The sequence below is a fragment of the Artemia sp. Qi Xiang Cuo genome, chromosome 6, assembly GCF_049724085.1.
Source record: "Artemia sp. Qi Xiang Cuo chromosome 6, ASM4972408v1, whole genome shotgun sequence".
In the NCBI taxonomy this organism is placed as follows: Eukaryota; Metazoa; Arthropoda; class Branchiopoda; order Anostraca; family Artemiidae; genus Artemia; species Artemia sp. Qi Xiang Cuo.
The window spans coordinates 24,178,087-24,197,636 of NC_142799.1; the positions used below are offsets into that span (position 1 = coordinate 24,178,087).

At 35.5% G+C, this 19,550-nt stretch overlaps 1 protein-coding gene across 1 annotated transcript; it reads right to left on the minus strand.

Annotated features, from left to right (window-relative positions):
- Positions 1-1,605: 1,605 nt before the first annotated feature.
- Positions 1,606-16,183, minus strand: LOC148951015 (vacuolar protein sorting-associated protein 18 homolog). The gene is made up of 5 exons (XM_089090100.1): positions 16,127-16,183; positions 9,948-10,157; positions 8,577-8,726; positions 2,141-2,238; positions 1,606-1,750 (listed from the first exon to the last, which is right to left on the minus strand). The coding sequence occupies exons 3-5, from the start codon at positions 8,706-8,708 to the stop codon at positions 1,639-1,641; spliced, it is 342 nt and encodes a 113-aa protein (XP_088946226.1). The 5' UTR covers positions 8,709-8,726; positions 9,948-10,157; positions 16,127-16,183; the 3' UTR covers positions 1,606-1,638.
- Between the last annotated feature and the right edge of the window lie 3,367 nt (positions 16,184-19,550).

The following is a 19,550-nucleotide window of genomic DNA, read 5'->3' on the forward strand; positions in this document are numbered from 1 at the left end:
CATCACTTGTGATGAAACCTAGGATTTCATTAACGACCAAGAAACAAAGCGCCAAAGCTAGGAATGATTCACAAACCAGTCCCAAACCCAAACAAAAAATAATGAGCAAATGAAAAGTAATAACAATGCCCATTGTTTTTTCGGACAGCAAAGGAGTGGTCCATAAGAGGTCGTGCACCTCAACAACAGACAGTTAACGCTGCCTACATTTTGAATGTGCTTGAAAGGTTCAGAAAAAGGGTCATCAAGACGAAAAAATAAATTTCGACTACCTGGCAACTCAATCACGACAATAGCCCTGATAGTCTCCTCTCTATAGTCCTGACGTCACTCCAGCAGACTTTTTTTTTGTTCCCTCGGATAAAGGCAACCCTGAGAGGAGCCCATTTTTCGTCCATAGACGAGATCCAAACAGCCGTTACGAAGATCATGTGAGAGGCTCACAAAGACACCTTCCAGAATGCGTTCCGTTCATGGCAGTCACTGGAAAAAATGCATAAGAGGCCCAAGGACTGTATTTTTGATAAGTTTATAGGTTTGTTCAAATAGGCTCAATAAATTAATAAAAAAATAACCATTGCATTATTTTCGGGCGATTGCATCGCAAAAACTAATTTAACATCAAAACAATTATTTTTGACCATATAAAAGCCAATATTACAAAATTCAATTTTTGACAACGCAAAACACTTCTTCTAATGCTCAACTGCGCACATACCAAACCATATCCGTAATATGCACATCGCTCGGTTAACTTGATTTTGTCTTGTACTAGTGAAGTGAAACATATTGGCAGCTGATGTTTTATTCTTACAATATGATATTTATTTCTGCTGCAAAGTACAGTGCCACCCTTGAACGTTTTATCCTACATCTTGGCACTTCAGATACAATGACCAAAAAACATTTGCTAAGCTAGTTTCAAAGAATGATCAGTGAGGCAACATACGCTCAATGGCACTTTGCTCCTCCAGGTCTACACTGCTCTGCTAATATTCCTTTTGAGAGCACCGCAGCAAACAGGTTTTGGCCATTGTCTAAAAAATGTGGAAATGTCCTATACTACCTTTAAAAGTAATAGTGACGGATAGCAGTTTCTTAAATAAAAAAAATTAAAAAAAATCCAAAACAATTCAATTTTATAGTTAAAATACAAAGAATTATATTGTTAATATAGTTAATTATTGAATATAGAATCGCCACCCCTTCTGCCTCTAGTCCTTAAAATTTAGCACTGGTTGTATACCATACTTAGGGGTTAGATTATTGCATTTTATTGTCTTATAGAACCGAGTGAAAAAAAATTCACAATTAGATCATGAATTTTTTTAACAAATAAATTATATATTTAAAATACACCAAAAGAAAAATATTTTTTGAAAAAAGTTGATTTTTTTTTTGTTTCAAGCAAGAAAATTAATATATCTTTAAGCATCTTTCTCTAGTTTCTGAGACCTGTACCTCCTTCTACCCCGTCCCTTTAGATCTAGCCCTGATCATACATTGTACCAATGGATTAAATGACTGTACTGTTTTTGAAAATCGAGCCAAAAAAAAAAACAAAAAAAAAACGATTGCAACCTTAAGATAATGAATTCGTTCCTTCTTGATGCCACTTAATTGGGGTAGGACTTCTTCTTATAAGCAATATGCATGGAAATGATGACTGCATGGGAAAATGTACACGCTAGATATCAACAAAGTTTTGTGACATATAGAACATCTTTCGTTGGATTTGATAAGAATTGGCCTGCAACAAAACAAAACTGTTAAGACCCGATTAATATTTAGTTACAAACATAATAAAAGTGAGTGCGAGAACAGAAAGAGGTACAGGAAGAATGGAAACCCGAGACAGAGTATGTGACAGCTTCAAATTTCAAACTGAGTAGGTCAGATTTATAAAAAGAGTAAATACCCATGCACGCAGAAAGAAACCCATTACCTAGAATACAGAAGAAAGAAAAAAAAAGAAAGAAACAGTGAGAAAGAGAGAGAGAAGAGGAGTGGGAGAAAAATCAAATAAGAGAAGAGAGAGAGGAGGGGGGAGAGAGAGAAAGAGGAGAGAGAGGAAGGGGAAGATGGGGAGAGAGAGAGAGAGAGGAAAGAAAGAGAGAAAAACTAAAAAAAGAATTATGACCTGCTTTTCACAATGGAGATTTCTTGACGAATGGCTTCTGCTGATTTCATTGCCTCGTCCATTTCTTCTTTAAGTTGATGAAGATGATCGCTATAGGCCTGTCAAATAAAATATTCTTTGAAGCATGAAAATAAGAGATACAGGGTTCATTGAATCAACGCTAACTATCACAACTTTAATTATGTTCTGTAACGCTTTTGACATTCGGTTGCAACATGGAACTTTCAGTGTTAGCATTGTTTTCACCATATTCTAGGAAGCTAGGAAGCAGATGCTCCCCCATCAATTCACGCCACTGATCAATATTATTATTATCTGAAAATTGCGTCCTCCCATGGGGATGCTTTCTTCCGATCTGCGATTGGGGCTTTAAATTTGTTGGTAAAACATTTTGACAGGGATACAATAAATATTGTCTTGCATTCTTTACTGTAATTCATCCCGTGTCCAAGTTCTGAAGATTCAACTCTTATCTTATTCAACTCTTGAGGGCCGGCGATTTTCGATACGTCTTGGGATGATACGGATGCTGAAGAATACCCACAGAGCTGTCATTGATCATCCCGCAAATTGCGATGTCACATAAACCAGTTTGGATAGCCGTCACGCTGATTCATGACAACTAATAAGTAAAATTATTTACAGCTCAAAATACCGGTCCGCAGGGTTGCCAACTGTACACGACTGTTACTGTTTTTGGGTCTTTCCCTATAAAGGTCTTGCATAAAGTTTGTCTATATTCCCCCAAGTTTTTTCCTATTCCACTCCCTCCAAAATGTCAAGTCTACCTCCAAAACAATCTTACCACCACCCCCAGACATATACTTGGTATGTGCCTGGCTCAAGCAGTATTTCTGACTTTCTGTTTTATGATTCTTTATAATTTATGACTTCGATAGGCAAACTTTGAAATAATTCATGATAATCTTAGCCTACATTGTTGTTTTAATTAGTGATTAAACAGAAAAATACGTTTTTTTTAACTAAAAATAAGGAGCAACACTAAAACTTACAACGAAAAAAATTACTTCGTACATGAGGGGGGTCACCCCCCTCCCCTCAAATACGAATGCACATGCTCTTTACGCTTAACTCCAGAATTTTTTTTTAAACACCTCTCACTTAAATTCACCAGGCCTTGTGTTTGAGCAGTCTTTCTTAAAGAATTTAAACTTTAGCGTATGATGGCGGTTGTCCCCCTTCATATACATGCACCCTCGCTCTTTACGCTAAAGTCTTGAAGTTCTTTAAAATACTTTTCATTCAAATTCAACGCGCTTTGTCTTTGAGCACTCTTTGTTAAAGAACTGGGACAACAAGTGAGACTTAAGTGTAAAGAGCGAGGGTTGAAGAAGGGACAGATCATCCTCTTCATATACAAAATAATTTCTATTCGTTTAATTTTTAATATTGCTCCTTGCTTTCAGTTGAAAAAAAAACAACTTGTTTTTTTAATTTAATTTCTAATTGTTTTTCAAATAACGCAAGGAAATCCCCTTCCCTTCTCATTTAAAATTCACCCGGGAGACTTTCCTTTCCACATAAAATTCTCCCCGTGGAGAATACCCTCCCCCCTAAAAAGAAATCGTATATATCCAAAAAACTAATACTATATGTAAACAACGAGCAAATTGTGCGAATTACAGCCCTTTCCCCAGGGACTATGGGGGTCACGCCATGCTCAAAGGCATATTATTACACCTTTCAACTATGCTGAATAAAATGGCTATCTCAAAATTTTGGTGGAATGTCTTGTTGGAAAAAAGGGCGCGGGAAGAGGCTAGTTGTTTTTCAATCTTATTAGTCAATTAAAAAAGGCACTAGAACTTCCGATTTCCGATCAAATGATCCCTCGCCCGATCTTCTAGGATCACTGGTTCGATAAAATCATCTATAAAAAAAAAAATAATAATAAACACGCATTCTGGCAAAAATTCAAAATTCCACACTTTTGTATGTTGGAGCTTGGTTTTGTCATATGCTGAATCTGATGTTGTGGTTTTCATTAAGATCCCTTGACTTTTTGGGAGTGTTTCTCCTCTTTTTCATAAATTGGGCAAATTTTCTCAGACTCGCAATTTTTGACGGATAACATTAAACATTAAACTTAATGAATTTTGTATGCTTGGAATATTTATATATTTATATATATATATATATATATATATATATATATATATATATATATATATATATATATATATATATATATATATATATATATATATATATATATATATATATATATGCAAGCATAATCTTAAATTGAGCAAAGCAGGAAATAGCAAACTAGAATGTGCAACTCTAGTGTAAAATCAAAGCCAATAAAGTATTTCGATTTAGAGACGAACTAGAACTGTATAAATTGTAGCATATAATCATCCAGGTATATAGTTTCATCATTATATAATGCGCAAGAAACTTAGAATTAACCATTTTCTAGCACCAATGTTAAAAGCTGCTTTTGAGCGATCCTGAATCAGCGTTTCAATCAATAGCCGTTATTCTGATATCATTTATTTAATGACAAACAAACCTTTTCTTTGTTAAATTGTTTAGTGTTTAAATTTACACTTTTTATTGATATTGCTTTACGCTTGGCCATAAGACATATAACATATGGCATAAGATATATAGTAAGGAAGGGGTACGGGGTCTTCTACAACATCTTTAAATACTTATCTAGATATATTCCCAGTTTGTCAACAATTTACTTTTGGAACAATTCTTTTCAAATTCAATTATGACATTAAGAAATTACCGCCAATTTACCTCAATCAAAGTTTGTTTTCCCAATCATAAGATTTACATAATTATAACACTCGACAAAAAAAGAGTATCTACATTGACAAGTATAGTACTGAGAGATCTAAATTCGCTCCGTTTGTGTCAAGAGCCCGGTGCTGGGATGCTCACAAGGATCTTATTGATAAATTTACTTCTATCCATTTAATAAAAATAACCTTAAATTTCATTTAGTTCAAAATTATCTTTAATTTAGCGTCTATTTAACAAGATAAAGAGGTATTTGTTTGGTTTGTTGCTCTGGGTGAATGTGGGGCTCTCGGCTATCTTCTGCTATTAACATATATTTAATAATATTGAATTTTTTTTCATGGATCCTGGGCTAGCTGCTACTTTCATATTATTGTTGGGTTATTTTATCTTTGCCGTCGTGTTTATCTTTATATTGTAGCGTTATTTGTTATTTTATCTTAGTCTAGTCCTAGTTTTTTTTTAGCTTGGCTCCTCATGGACCCATGTTAAATATATATATGTATACGTGAATAATAAAATGATTGAACTTGAAGCAAAACAAATTATTGTTCAAGTTATTTTGTTGAATTTTCTCATAAATTAAAAAGAATAACTTTAATATGAATTCAACAGAAAATTTAACGATAGTTTGTTTTTGGCGATTGTCAATTCATAAGCATAAACTGACATCGTAGAGGTTCAAAGAGATCACCCAGATGAGGTCACTAATTTTTTTTTAATTTACTATTTAAAATACTATTCCATTATTCGTAAATTACAGGAAAGTTATATTTAAATAAAAGGAAGTTGAAGTGCATGGGCATTGTTGTCAGGTATCAATCAGTTTATCTGAGCATTTGCTTTGCCTAGAAGGCATTTCTATTGATCAAACAGTTTGTGGTAATGAAATGTAAGTAAGGAGCGACCCGGATAAATGGTAACCAAAACTCTAAAAAACGGAACTTTGATATCAATAGATACATTAAGAGAATTGGATTTTTATGATGATTTCAAATATATAAGTTTCATCAAGTTTTATCTTACCTGTCAAAAGTTACGAGCCTTATACAATTTGCCTTATTTTTGAAAAAAGGCGGAAACACCCCCTAAAATTTACATAATCTTAATGAAAATCACATCGTCAGATTCAGCGCATCAGAGAACCTCGCTGTAGAGGTTTCAAGCTCCTATCTGCAAAAATGTGGAAATTTGTATTTTTTGCCAGAAGAAAGATCACCGATATGTGTTTATTTGTTTTTTGTTTTTTTTCTCAGGGTGATCGTAACGACCCAGTGGTTCTATAATATCCCAAGAGGGCTCATTTGAATGGAAATTAAAAGTTGTACTGCCCATTTTAAGTGACCAAAAAAATTGGAGGGCAGCTAGACCCCCCCCACGCTCTTTTTTCCCAAAGTCACCGGATCACAATTTTGAGATAGCAAATTTGTTCAGCATAGTCGAAAAATCAAATAACAATATATTTGAGGATGACTTAATTCCCCACAGTCCCCAGGGAAAGGGCTGCAAGCTATGAACTTTGCCCATTGTTTACATGTAGTAATGGTTATTATGAAGCATACAGATGTTTTCAGGGGGATTTTTTTCTGGTGGGGGGGGAGGTTGTTACGTGGGGGGATCTTGCCATGGAGGGATTTTTTATGGTGGAAGGAAATTTTCTATGAAGGGGGTGCTGGATTTCCCAGCATTATTTAAAAAACCATCAGAAATTAAAGAAAAAAAAACAAGTTTTTTCAACTGAAAGTTAGGAGCAATAATAAAGCTTAAAATGAACAAAAATCAGTACGTATATGAGGGAGTTCGCCCCCTAGTCAATACCTCGCTCTTTACGCTAAAGTTTTTTTTAGTACTTTCAAAAGGGATACTTGTTCTAATTAAACGGCCTTTTTGATTCAGAGGTCATTCTTAAAGAATTGGGAACAAAATTCGAACTTTAGCGTAAAGAGCGAAATATTTACTAGGGGACGAACCCCCTCATATACGTAATCATTTCAGTTCGTTTTAAGTTTTAATGTTGCTCCTTACTTTAAGTTGAAAAAACTTGTATTTTTAATTTAATTTTTATACCGGGTGTAGCAATTAGGTCCTTCTTGGACCAAAAATTTTGGAAAATCTTCTTTTTGATTTGGCTGGTGATTTTTTATTTTTTTACAATCAATAAACCTTGTCATTAAGTATCTCAAGAGAGGCATTTGGGTTTGAATCTCAACGTCCAAAAAAAAAAAAAATGTTTGAAAATATGAACTTCTCGATTATAAAATGGCTCAAAAAAATTTTGAATTAAGGCCACGCCTTTCAAATCAAAATCCTGGGCGCAGTGCTGGTGGCAAGTCACCTATGACCATGTTTTAATTTCTCATGATCATTGTAGCAGTTTTCATTGGTAAAAGAAACAAAACAAAAGGAATAATTTTATTTTAGATAAACAACTGAAACCTTTCTTCTATTGTTCTCAGACATTTTGAGTTCCATCATGCAATTTTCATTTCACCCACATTTCTTTTTAGAGGCCTTTGCACCCCATTTCTAAATTTACATAAAATTATTAAAGCTGCTAACTTTTAATAAATAAGTTAAATTTTACCTTCACATACAACTAATCAACATCAAAAACCAGATGAACATATCATTTTCAAAACTGTTGTTTTTAAATTTCTGATTAACCATTGGATCGGTAGCTCTTCACTTACTGTTCATTGCCACAACGTGTTCAATTCGTAATATATTGTTATTGCGACCTACTGTTATGCTTTTTCTATAGGAGCGAAACATGACAAAGAAACAAAGAGAGGAAACTGAATGAAGAAAACAGACACAAACGAGACTTTGGTCACTAGCAAAAATCAAAAAAAGCAAAACGACACGGATATTTTGCCTGTATAAAAACGTGGCGTCTTCAGCGTAAAGGAAACAAAGATTAAAAAACTAAAATAAACTAAAAACACATAAAAAACCACCACCAATATTCATAATTATTCACAGCAGAATAATTAACATAATATCCATTTTATATAATTTTTATCCAGTTGCTTTGGTGCTTTCGTCGAAGTATCTCTATTAGTAAAAGTAACCCAAGTGGTCTGTTGCGACAATTGTAGTTTAATATTGGTGGTGGTTTTTATTTACGTTTTTAGTTTATTTTTACAATAGGCTATACAAAAAATGTGGTTCAATACCGCTCTCTAGGGCTATAATGAAAGAAAAATTGAGTTGGCTGGGGCACGTAGTGCGGATGAAGGATGACAGATTGCCGAAGATTGTTCTTTTTGGCCAACCGTCGTCCTCGTCTGGGGTGGGAGGACGTCATAAAGAAAGATTTAAAAGAAATGGGAACTTCCTGGGAGGGTGTAAAAAGGGAGGATTTGAATAGATTGGGGTGGAGGAGGAGCGTGCGTAGCTGTGTTGGCTTCATGCGACTTGGTGCTGCGGTGAGTTTTTAGTACTAATAGTGTTAGTTTATTTTAGTTTTTTGATCTTTGTTTCTTTTGCACTGAAGACGCCTCGTTTTTATGCAGGCGAAATATCCGCGTCGTTTTGGCTTTTTAGATTTTTCGCTACTGGCCAAAGTCTCGTCTTGTCTGTTTTCTTAATTCAGTTTTCTCTATTTGTTTCTTTGTCATGGCTGACCAGTTCGACTTAAGATCTTTCAAGCGGAACATACCTGCAAAGAACTACAAAGAGCTCCACGGAAAAGATCAATTGTAGTGAAGTCAGGGAAAAACGGTAGTACTTCCTCTAGTTTGAGTTGTTCACAGCCTTGAAGGATTTGTAACGCCCGTGATATCATTTTCATCCTCTATTATATGACGCGCTAGAAATGAAGGAAAAACTTAGGAAGAGTAATACCTTGCAAAGGGCGTTGGCATGATACTGACTTATCAAGAAAAACCAATAAGGAAAACGAATCGAAAATAGAAAAATGAATCAGGAAAACGAATAAGAGGGAAAATCCTTTAGAAAAAAAAACTTATAATGACAACAGAGTAACTAATCATCATCAGAAAAGAAGGCAAAGAAGGCAAAAACCTTTTCTAGCCGCTCTTTCTCTTTAGAGGGTTTAAAACCCAGTATTTAGGCTGGGAGGATATTATAAGAACTGCAAGTAGTGAGATCAGACTATTGTCCCTTATATAAATGAAAAGGTAAGGGGCAACTCCTTTGTGGCATTTACAGATGCAATAGTGGCGAGTGGGGGTTATCAGATAAGGTGGGTGGTTGAAAGCTGTAAAGGAGAAAAAAAATTATGATCCTAATAAAAAATAAGGTTCTTTATATATAAGGCAAGGAACGGGGACAGTCTTTTATGGCATACATCGAAACAGTCACAATGGTTAGGGGCTAAAATGACCAGACGATTTCACCGAGGGGCCTAGTTAAAAACCCTAAAAAGCACCATAAGTTAAAAGTTGTTGGATTTGCTTAGGGTCAGGTATCCCTCAAACTAATGAGGTTGAGGATGATTACTAACCCTTTTAAGTGCAGGTTGGTTTGTTCGAATATGTATGAGAATTGTATGAACAGACAATATTAACGTATTCAGACAATCCACCTACTTCCTAAAGCCTTATATATGTATCATTTCGTTATATTCATTCAAAAGCCCTCAAGTTCAATAACAATAGTGATAGAATATTTTAACAACAAAAAAAAGAGAGAGGAAAAATAGGAACACCTTTTCTGCTCAGAAGGGATGTCTGAAAGTATCTTAAAGGGGCCTCAATGCATTAATATAAAACTCATAAATGCTTAGATTTTAGACATGGGAGAAGTAAGGGGGAGGGGGAGAGGATTCAGCAGACTATTATGCCGCGGTCACTTGAAAAATTGTGTAGATTTGTGCCAAAATAACGCGATTTAGTTAAATGTTACCATGTATTTTCGTAATTCTCATGGAAGGTCTCCTCATAACGAGTAACTTATAAAAATTAGCCCCTTGAGGGGACTCTCCATCTCCCTGTTAACAGGACAATGGCCGAGTGTGGCAAGATGAGACGAGATGTGTGGCCGAATATGAAAATAAGTAAAAACTTACCGATCTTAAGCCAAAGGCGTTTCCTCATCACATCGTCATCAACAACTTGATTAGCAGTTTCTTTTGCAAGATCAATAGCAATTATCAAAAGAGCTTTTTCAACAGATTCTTCGTATTGTTCAAGAAGTCGGTTAAGCCATATCAATGATCGATCTTGAGTTGGCCCTCAAGTGAAGCAAATACGAAGCACCGTCTCAGATGGACAATTCCCTACAAAATATCCATACTCATAATTATAAAATGAGATTTGGTAAATATACAGAAAAATATCTTGCATGTTGCTAGGCATGGCTAAACATAAACGTCCACAGTATATACAAAATCAATAGAATTTAAAATCGGTGACACGGACTTGGCTAATGACCTTATTTTCACTTCTTTCTTTGTTACTGATAAAACTACTTGTATGTATAATAAGAAATCTGTAACATTTCATGCTTTTGAGTCCTTTCCTGAAAGATGATGTCTATTATTTGACCTCTATGCTCCTAATATCGTCACCTTCTATGTAGGTGAGACCCAGACTATCAGTAGTGCAAGTGTACAACTTCCAAATGTATTATGCGCAAAACCGAGGTGGAAGGTATTTACATTTTGATTAGTAGCCCACCAAGTGCTTGAAGGTATGTTCTAGTTTTGGCAGTTACATTCTTTATGCACGCAACAGTTAAAATACCAAGAACATCAAAACAAAACATTTTTTCGCCTTCAGGACAGTCAGTCACCTTAGATCTATTTCTTCTTCTTCTTCAATTATAGGCTTTGGATGAATCCATTTAACCTTTTTCGTATTGTCTGATTATGTCAGGGGTGTCCTGGGAAATCAAATATAGAGATTAGACTATTATTACTCAATAATAGGCTTTATACATCATTGATGAAACCACCTATATTTAGGCAGTTAAAGACAGCTTTGAACAATTCAGCATCATCAGTTGAAGAGTGTCTCCTTTGTGTTAGTTGGTCAATATTAGGGGTTAGCTTGAGGCGCTTGAATATAGCAGATAAAGTTAACCATTCTTTTTTATTGTTGAGAGTTGCCACAGGGCAACCAAAAAGAACATGGTTGATGGTCTCATCATAGGTTTGACATAGGCGGCAAAGAGGGCTGATTACTGTTGGAATGGTTGTGTTTTGATAGAGATAAGTTTGGCTGCTAAGGCCAGTAGCATTTGATCGTATTCTGTGGTACATCTTTGAGTCTTTCCGGGATGTAAATGGAGAAAGGTTTGGTGGACATTGGTTTGTTAGATAAATTTTTAGGCGCCAATGGTTTACATCTCTTACTGGGATAGGTCTTCCAGAAATTATTTCATGCTGAAGTGCAGATTTAGCTATTTCATCTGCCTTGTGGTTCCCTTTTATACCCATGTGACTTGGGATGTACTGGAATTTTGTGGATATACCTTGTTTAAGTAGTTGGTTCAATAGTACAAGAGTGGTGGAGGTCTCATTGTCTGGGTAATCTGAATGTTCTGGTGATATTGAGGCAAGGGCTGATTTTGAGTCTGAATAAATTATAAGCGGGGTGTTTCTTGGGGGGTTTGGCATCTTTATAATGGTTTCCAATGCAATGTTGATGGCAGCTATTTCAGCTGTCATGATACTCACATCATTTTGGAGCCTTTCAGCAGCTGCTAGACCTAAAGATGGGAAGTGGACTCTACAAGCAGTCCTGGAATCTGTTTTTGAGCCATCCACAAAAATTGGGAGGTGGTGGATATATCTCTGAGACTCTAATTCATGAAATAATGATTTTACATAGGCAAGGGAAAGGTCTGTTTTAATAGCTGGCGCAAACAAAAGGTTCACTTCTGGGTAGAGGTTAGCCCAGGAAGGTATCCGGGGGTATATTTGAAATAAAGAAGATGAAGGTATGGGGTAGGTCATTTGCGTGGTTGCAAATTCCCGTGCAAGGCCCCTAAAAGCTCCAGGGTTTCTTAGCCAGTCATGTAATCTATGGGAACTGTTACCTTCAATTTTTGTAAAGTAGCGGGCAAGTAGAATGTTTCTACGCATGGTAATAGAGGTGAGACCACTTTCACTGAGGAGGAAGTTGGTTTTGGTGTGATTCCTGAGGCCAAGTATAGCACGGATCATAGTATTCTGGACAGTCTCCAGACTGCATAGTAGGGTATTTGAGCATGAGCCATATACAATTAGTCCATAATCAATCTGAGATCTAATATAAGTCTTATAGAAATTTATTAGAGTTTTTTCATGGCAACCCCAAGGCGTATTGAGTAGCTTTTGTAAGATACGCATTTTCCTGAGGCATTTTATTCTCACATTTTCAATGTGGAGCCTGAAGGTTAGTTTTTGATCTAGAGTGAGGCCAAGATATTTGATGTGTTGTTGCTCTTGGATGACAACACCATTTAGGGTTAGTAGGGCAGATTGGGGATTTCTCCTGTTATGAAACTGTACTATAGCTGATTTTGATGGGGAGGTGGGTAGGCATGAATTGTTGGAGAAACATTCAAAGGCATAAAGCGACTTTTGTAACTTGGATTGGGCTAGTTCAAAATCATTTGAGGTAGACCATAGGACTATATCATATGCAAACTGAATATTTGTTTGGGGTAGGTTCAGATCCCATAAATATAGTGAAAACAGGAGACAGCTGAGGACAGCACCTTGGGGAAGGCCTTTGGAGACAGACTTTTTGGAAGTGATGTAGGAATTTACTTGGAGAACAAAAGAGCATTCGGATAGGTAACTTGTAAAGAAATTCACTACAGGTATTGGAAAACCCATTTTTGATAATTTTTGCAGTAGGAGTGGATGTTGGATATTATCATATGCGTTTTGGAAGTCCAAGAAGGCTGCAACCAGGATTTGGTTGTCTTTCAGACACTCAGATATGGCATTGGTTAGGCAAACAAATGCATCAATGGAAGAATGATATTTCCTAAATGCTGTTTGGGTATGTGGGATGAGGTGGTTAGACTCAGCAGACCAATACAATCGGGAGTGAATTATCTTCTCATATAATTTTCCCAGAGCTGGGGTAATCATAATGGGTCTGAAGGAGTTGGGGTCCTCTTTGGGTTTATTTTGTTTTAATATGGGAATGATGAGTGATGTTTTCCAAGCAGATGGGAAGGAGGAATTGCTCCAGGCATTGTTGAAGAGATATAAGAGTACTTTTTTAAACTCTATTGGAAGGTGCTGGAGTAAAGATGGATAGATCTGGTCGTGGCTGCAAGTTGTTTTGGGTTTGATTGAATTGATTGCTTTATTCAGCTCAATCATTGTAAAATCTTGGAGTAGATACTGGGACCCAGGCAAGTCAAAATGGGGTGTTAGGCTGGTCTGAGGTGGATTATGAGAGGTGTTTTTGAATTTCTTCTCATTAAAATCTGCTAAAAATTTTGCCTTTTCTTCATTGGTTTCCAGCTGCTGACCATTTAGAGTTAGCTGGTAATGGAAGGGGTTCTGTGTGGAGAATTTGCCACACATCTTGTCTAGGAATTTATGAATCTTGGACTCTTGCGTTTTGTGGGACACTGATAAGAGAAAGTTTTTGCAAGCCTCTTCTTTTGCAAGTTTAATTGTTCTCTTAAGTTTTGCCTCTGCTTGTAGCTTTGCAATATATTGTCCAGTGGATGGATTTCTCTTGAAGGATCTGATGGCATTCCTTTCATTGTGCCAAGCCTCTTGGCAAGAGGATGTCCACCATGTCTTAGGGGGTTTGTTATTCTTCAGTGTTTTAGGGCGTTGGGACTGGGGTATGGTAAGTTTTGCAGCATCAAGAAGTAGTGATGTGAGGTTATTGGAGAGTTGGTTTGGGTCAGTGGACAGTGAAGAGTAATCATGGTTAGAGAGAATGTGGGAGAAGTTTGACCAGTCTGATTTTTGCCACACATAGTGGGAAATGAAATGATCAATGATGGCTGGGTCACCAATTTTTGTGTATATGGCAAAATGGTCACTTAGGAGGTTGTCTATTCTGTTGACAGTAGTTTTATTTATTAACTTGATGAAACTAATTGAAGATCAATAGTTGAATAACTCCCACTTCTTTTGCTGAAGTAGGTATTTAGGTGTCTAGGAGTCGCTAGTACTATATTGGTAAAATTGGTGAGGAATTCCTCTATGTATTTTCCAGCATTATTTTGAGGTGAATAACCCCAGATAGAACTATGGGCATTGAAGTCCCCAACAACCACTAGATTTGAATTTGAGAAATTATTAGAAATAAAATTGAAAAAATCATGTCCACTGTTATTGCCATTTGGATTATATAAATTAATAACAGTGACCTCCATGTTTGCCAGCCACAACTTTACACCAATTGCATCAATGTCATGACCGAAATCAGGGAGGCGTATACCACAGAATTTGAGGTGAGATCGTACAAGGATGGCAAATCCACCACCAATTCTATTGGAAGATCTGTCTTTTCTTAGGACATCATAACCAGGAATGTTTTGATTAACTGATGAGTTTAAATGGGTTTCTTGAAGGCATAGTATGTCTATGTTGTGTGAAGAAGTATACTTAAGAAGGTCAGTGATTTTATAGTCATTTAATGATCTCACATTCCATTGCAAAATTGAGGAGGATAGGGGTAACTGAGGGTTAGCCATTGATAGATAGATTTAGTTTATTGAGTATAGTTCTGAAATTGGTGTTGGCTGTGTCCTTAAGATTTTTTGGGAAGTAGGTATTAGCCATCTCTTCTAGAATTGAGTATTTTTGATCTTCTGTGAGTGATGTTCTGGAGAGTGAGTTGTAGTTGAATATGTAAAGGCATAAGTTTGTAAGTAGATTTGGATTTTCTTCTGATATTTCCTTTGGCAATTTTGATGAGGTTGGTTTTGTAGGTTTACTGATAGAAGATTCAGGGTCTTGGTCTCTGGCTGGAAGGGGGGAAAGTCTAAGGTCTTGATTCCAGGGAATGTTTTTTGTGGTTTGGTCCTTGTAGCTTTTTGCTGTAGAGTTTTTTGATTAGGTTGTGTGTTTGGTTCAGAGAATTCAGGTGTATCTGCATTGTGCACCATGAGTTTAATTTTTGCAAACTGAAATGGGATATTTTCTTTTTCAGACAACCTGAGAGCCATTGATCTTGCCTTGTATTTTGGGCATACAGATCTGTTGTCAGAAGGATGGGGACCTTTGCAATTAATGCATGATAATTTCTTGTTTGCACAGTTTGCTGAGTTTGGAGGATGGATTTTTTGGCATAGGTTGCACCTCTTCAGGTTTGCTTTGCAGTGTTGTTTTGTGTGACCCATTATCAGACATATTTCACACTGTATTGGCTTAGTCTTGTACTCTTTGTAGGGCTTTATCTGGCCAAATAGGGATATAGGTTCACTGAAGTTCTCTAGGGTGGAGTCCAGGGTGAAAAGATAGGATTTAGATGTGTATATGCCATCGTTGTTGGGTTTTCCAAGTCTGGTGACTTTTGATACTGATATTTTTTGGCCTTTGCAGTTCATAAGGCCGTCCTTTAAGTCAGTTTCAGGAATACCATTAGGGATATTGTATATGACAATTTTTGTTTGGGCAGGGGGAGGGCGAATCCATTGCTTTGAATGGACCTTAATGCCTCCAAGGGAGTTAAGTGACAAAAGAGTTGTTTTTGCATTTTCAAAGCCTACTTGAATAGATATTAAGATTGAACCATCTCTGTTGATGTTGAGGTTGAAATTAATTTTCAGGATTTTGACGAGCTCAAGTCTAATTGTTTGGATGTTTTTTATTTGGAACATGGTTTCAGGAGAGGTAGGCAGAATGTGGATGAAGTGCTCTTCTTCCAAAAAAGATGGGGGTGTAGTAGAAACTGTCTTTAATGGGGAGAAACTGGTGTACCGTTTTCTCTTGGATCTTTTAGGAGTGACTGTTTTGAAGCCATCATCATGGAGATTTGAGTCCTCAGAGTGGACAGTGACCATGGTTTCATTGGAGTCTGAGTCCTCAGAAAGGTCACTTGGTAATGGGGAGATGTTGCCTAGCATTTGGTAATTAATATCACCCTTCTCAGGGGGTAATTTCATTGGGATCATGGTTGAGATAAAGTCCACACTTTATATAAATAAAAATAATCAAGAAAACTTCACTTGATAGTCCTGTTTTCACAAAATTTTTGAATTCTCTAACACAATTATTTTTAATAATCTTCTTCTTTTTTTCCTCTGAACTAAAGCAAAACGAAAGCAAACTATTTATACCTGGAGAGTGGAATTTCCTCATATTTTTCTTTTGGCTGTTTCAAAATAAGGTTCTTAGAACAATGCCATACTTTAGTCAGTGTTGCCATGTTCAACTGTTGAGATAAACAACTAAACTATTTAATTATATTTGGTGACGTTTTTTTTTCAGTAAAATTCAAACATTAACAACCTATTAATTCCCAATATATACTTCATTTTCAGAGGAAAGTTACAATTCCCCTAAGCTGTTTTATTTCCATATGTTTTTTTTTAGCTTTTTTCTTTCACATTTCTGTCGTTTTAATTTGATACCAGCTGCTCCCACAACCACCTTATTGCATACGGATGTCTTTTTCCTTAAAACTGAATTCCTGATTTTTCCTAATTTCTTAAGATCTGTAAGGTTGCCCCTACTTAACAGGGCTAATAAAATTGGTAGCGTGATATAGACTGAGGCGTTGGATAAGAATCGGTACTCAGAATTCAGTGACAACTGATTTTATTATAAAATAAGATAAAATGAAAAATATTCTAATTATATCTGTTGGCTATTTCCAAACCTCTTCTAAGGTCAAAAGATCTACTTGTTCACATCCACCGATGTATACCGAAAAGAAAAAGATTAAGTTAATCCTAAGCTAACAAATGTTTCAACTTAAAAGGGTTGCACTTGAACAGCTATTCATGGCTTGAGTTCTGGGTTATAAAATCCTTTAGTTCAAGCTATTTTTGAGGTAAACTAAGAATAACCGTACTTGCTTTTAATTCCAATTTTCATTAACCTAAACCAAGAGATTCTTTTATTATTTCTTGATAGGATTGTGTATTCTTTTGACCTTTATTAAGCTTTAATTTTAGCAGGGAAACTTAATTGAAAATATCTGGACATAAAGGTTTAGAAATTCTTAGGCTGATAATATTGTTCCCCTTTTTCCCCTGACCTTTTCTGTATAAACATTAAGGTTACTTTTGTATAAACAAGCAGTACAGGTTAACGAAATGAAAGATTGATAAAAAGGGAACGGTGTTCCTCTTCGTATAAACGTCTGAGGGTTGCACAAAGGGGGGGTGTTAATTTATGTTATTGTCCGATAATTACAATTTTGGAAATAAGGTCTTAAAAAAGTCAAGCTAAGCCTCAAAGGACTCTAGGCTGAAAAAGGGAGAGCCCAAATGGCTCCTAGCTTTCTTATCTTGGTTGAGGTTTCCTTCCTTCTTTAAATTCTCAGTTATTCAAAGCGTAAATTTCCGGAAAGAAATTTACTTTGGCTTATTCTAACCTTAAAATCATGCTGTTTTGTCCAGATGGTTCAAGCCTTGTTTAGGTGAAAATACGAATGGAACTATAAGTCCCAAAATCATCAATTTCTCTTATATACGTATTAAAATTATCTCCAAGTGATAGAAAGCCTTTTTGAGGTTTATCTTCTTATTTTAACCTTTATCTTCAAACTTTTATCCCCAAGGAGAATTTCAGACCGACAGTGGTAACTTATCGTTATTACAAAGTAAATACTTACTCTTCGTTCGATTTCCAAAAAAAGACTACCCTGTTTTCCTTCCTCAATCTCTATTTTAAGCTCTATCTATTTTTTTCTTTTTTCCTGTCATTGGTCAGAGACCAGTTTGATGTCATCCTAATGATAGTTCTTTGTTTAAGGATTGGTTTCCGCTTTTACTATTAAAAAACCCTGTTTTTGGTCATGTGATTCAAATCACGTAATATACTTGTCGTTGACCCCTCGAGTTTGAAACGGCAGTCCGCTATTTGTATTTGCATTTTATGGTCCTTGTTGAATCAAGGGTAAATTGTTCAAAATCCTTACACAAAGAAATTTAATACTTCGTTACTGTAAAAGTCATACTTTGCTATGTTTACAATTTATTCAGGTTATGATGGCTTTCCCACATTTTTAAAACCTCCCACACTTAAAACTCTTAGTACAGTTATTTTATCTTAATGAAACTATAACTTGCTAAGAATCAATTTAGTTCAATCTCCTCCTGTTCTACATATACCTGGAATCCTTGAGACTTTTGTTTTCTATAGTCTAACCATAGTTTTTTCAATGTTTTAAATATAATTCCAATAGAGACTAGTCCTAATAAAGATAGAAATAGATTAAGGGTATTGAAAAAAAATGTCCAATAGCTAGCTGTTTTCCTTCCTTTTTCTTCCTTTAAGGAAATGTGCATTTTTCTCAGCTCAGCTATACCAATCTGCGTCGTGGTGTTGTTCTGGAAATATATAGATATTAAATCTTCAAATTCTTTGCTCCATTCGTTTTTTATACCGGCTATGGAGAGGTTTCCTTCTAGGCTAATTATCGATATATTTAAAGGTGCCATTTCCTTTGTAATCTGTCCCCTATACATACTGTTTATCTTTAACATTTCTGCAGTTAGAGAACATTCTTCTGGCAATTTCACTATTGAGCTGCCTTTTATATATGTGAATTTACTGTTTTTCTCTGTTTTACATTCGAAATGTATTCTTATTTCTTCTTTGAAAGGAGATGTGATTATATATTTTTCCCTTCCAATTCTTTGGATTAAGGTTTTATTTTCCTTTATAATTTTGGTTTGGCACTCTTTATTAATTAATGCATTATTTTCCATATAGTTTGCTAAACTGCAGGAGTTCATTTGTGTGCTTCTAATAATAAATTGGTGGTTGCACAATAGTGGTATACTCTGTAAATTACATCTTCTTTCTATATTGTCATCTTCTAAAAAATATCTCGTTTGATCTTTACTTAACCCAAAAAATTTGAACTCATTCTCTATTTGAAAGAAATACGAAGTGTTTGACACTGGGAACGGAATGTTGAACATTTCGAACATTCTGAACCCATCATGCTTATTTGATATAGAAAAATCACAAATAACCAACAATTTCAATTGTTGTGTCGCCACATTGCAGCTAGTCGATTTATAAAGTTCCAGTAAGCCGTATCGTCTGTAATTTACCGATATGCTATAACCTATTGGTAGCGAATTTTCAATTTCAAAAATTGTCCTAAGCATGTCTGCCGGATCTGTGACAATGAATGGGAAACTTTTATTTTCTGCTTGAAGAATAGAAAGGATTACTGTTTCTATTTTCTTTACTAGCTTTTTTATTTGTATAGAACCTTTTGTCATTTCTTTGTTTATCTGTAATTTTAGGAAATTTATTTCATTAATTTCCTTTGATATATACTCGATAATTCTCTCGGAGGTTCTTCCCAAAATTTCTAAGCTTTTGTTTCTTTCCATTCTTAATTCTCTGTCGAGGTCACTTACTAACGATATATATCTGTCCGACATGTGTAGTAACCTTTAATTTTTTTTCAGTTAAATAATCTACCTGATGAAGAATGGTTTCTACATTTTCTTCCGTGGCTAGTCCTTTGATCCATCCTATTGTTTTTCCCAAAAGTGGTAATAGACTTCGTTTGTT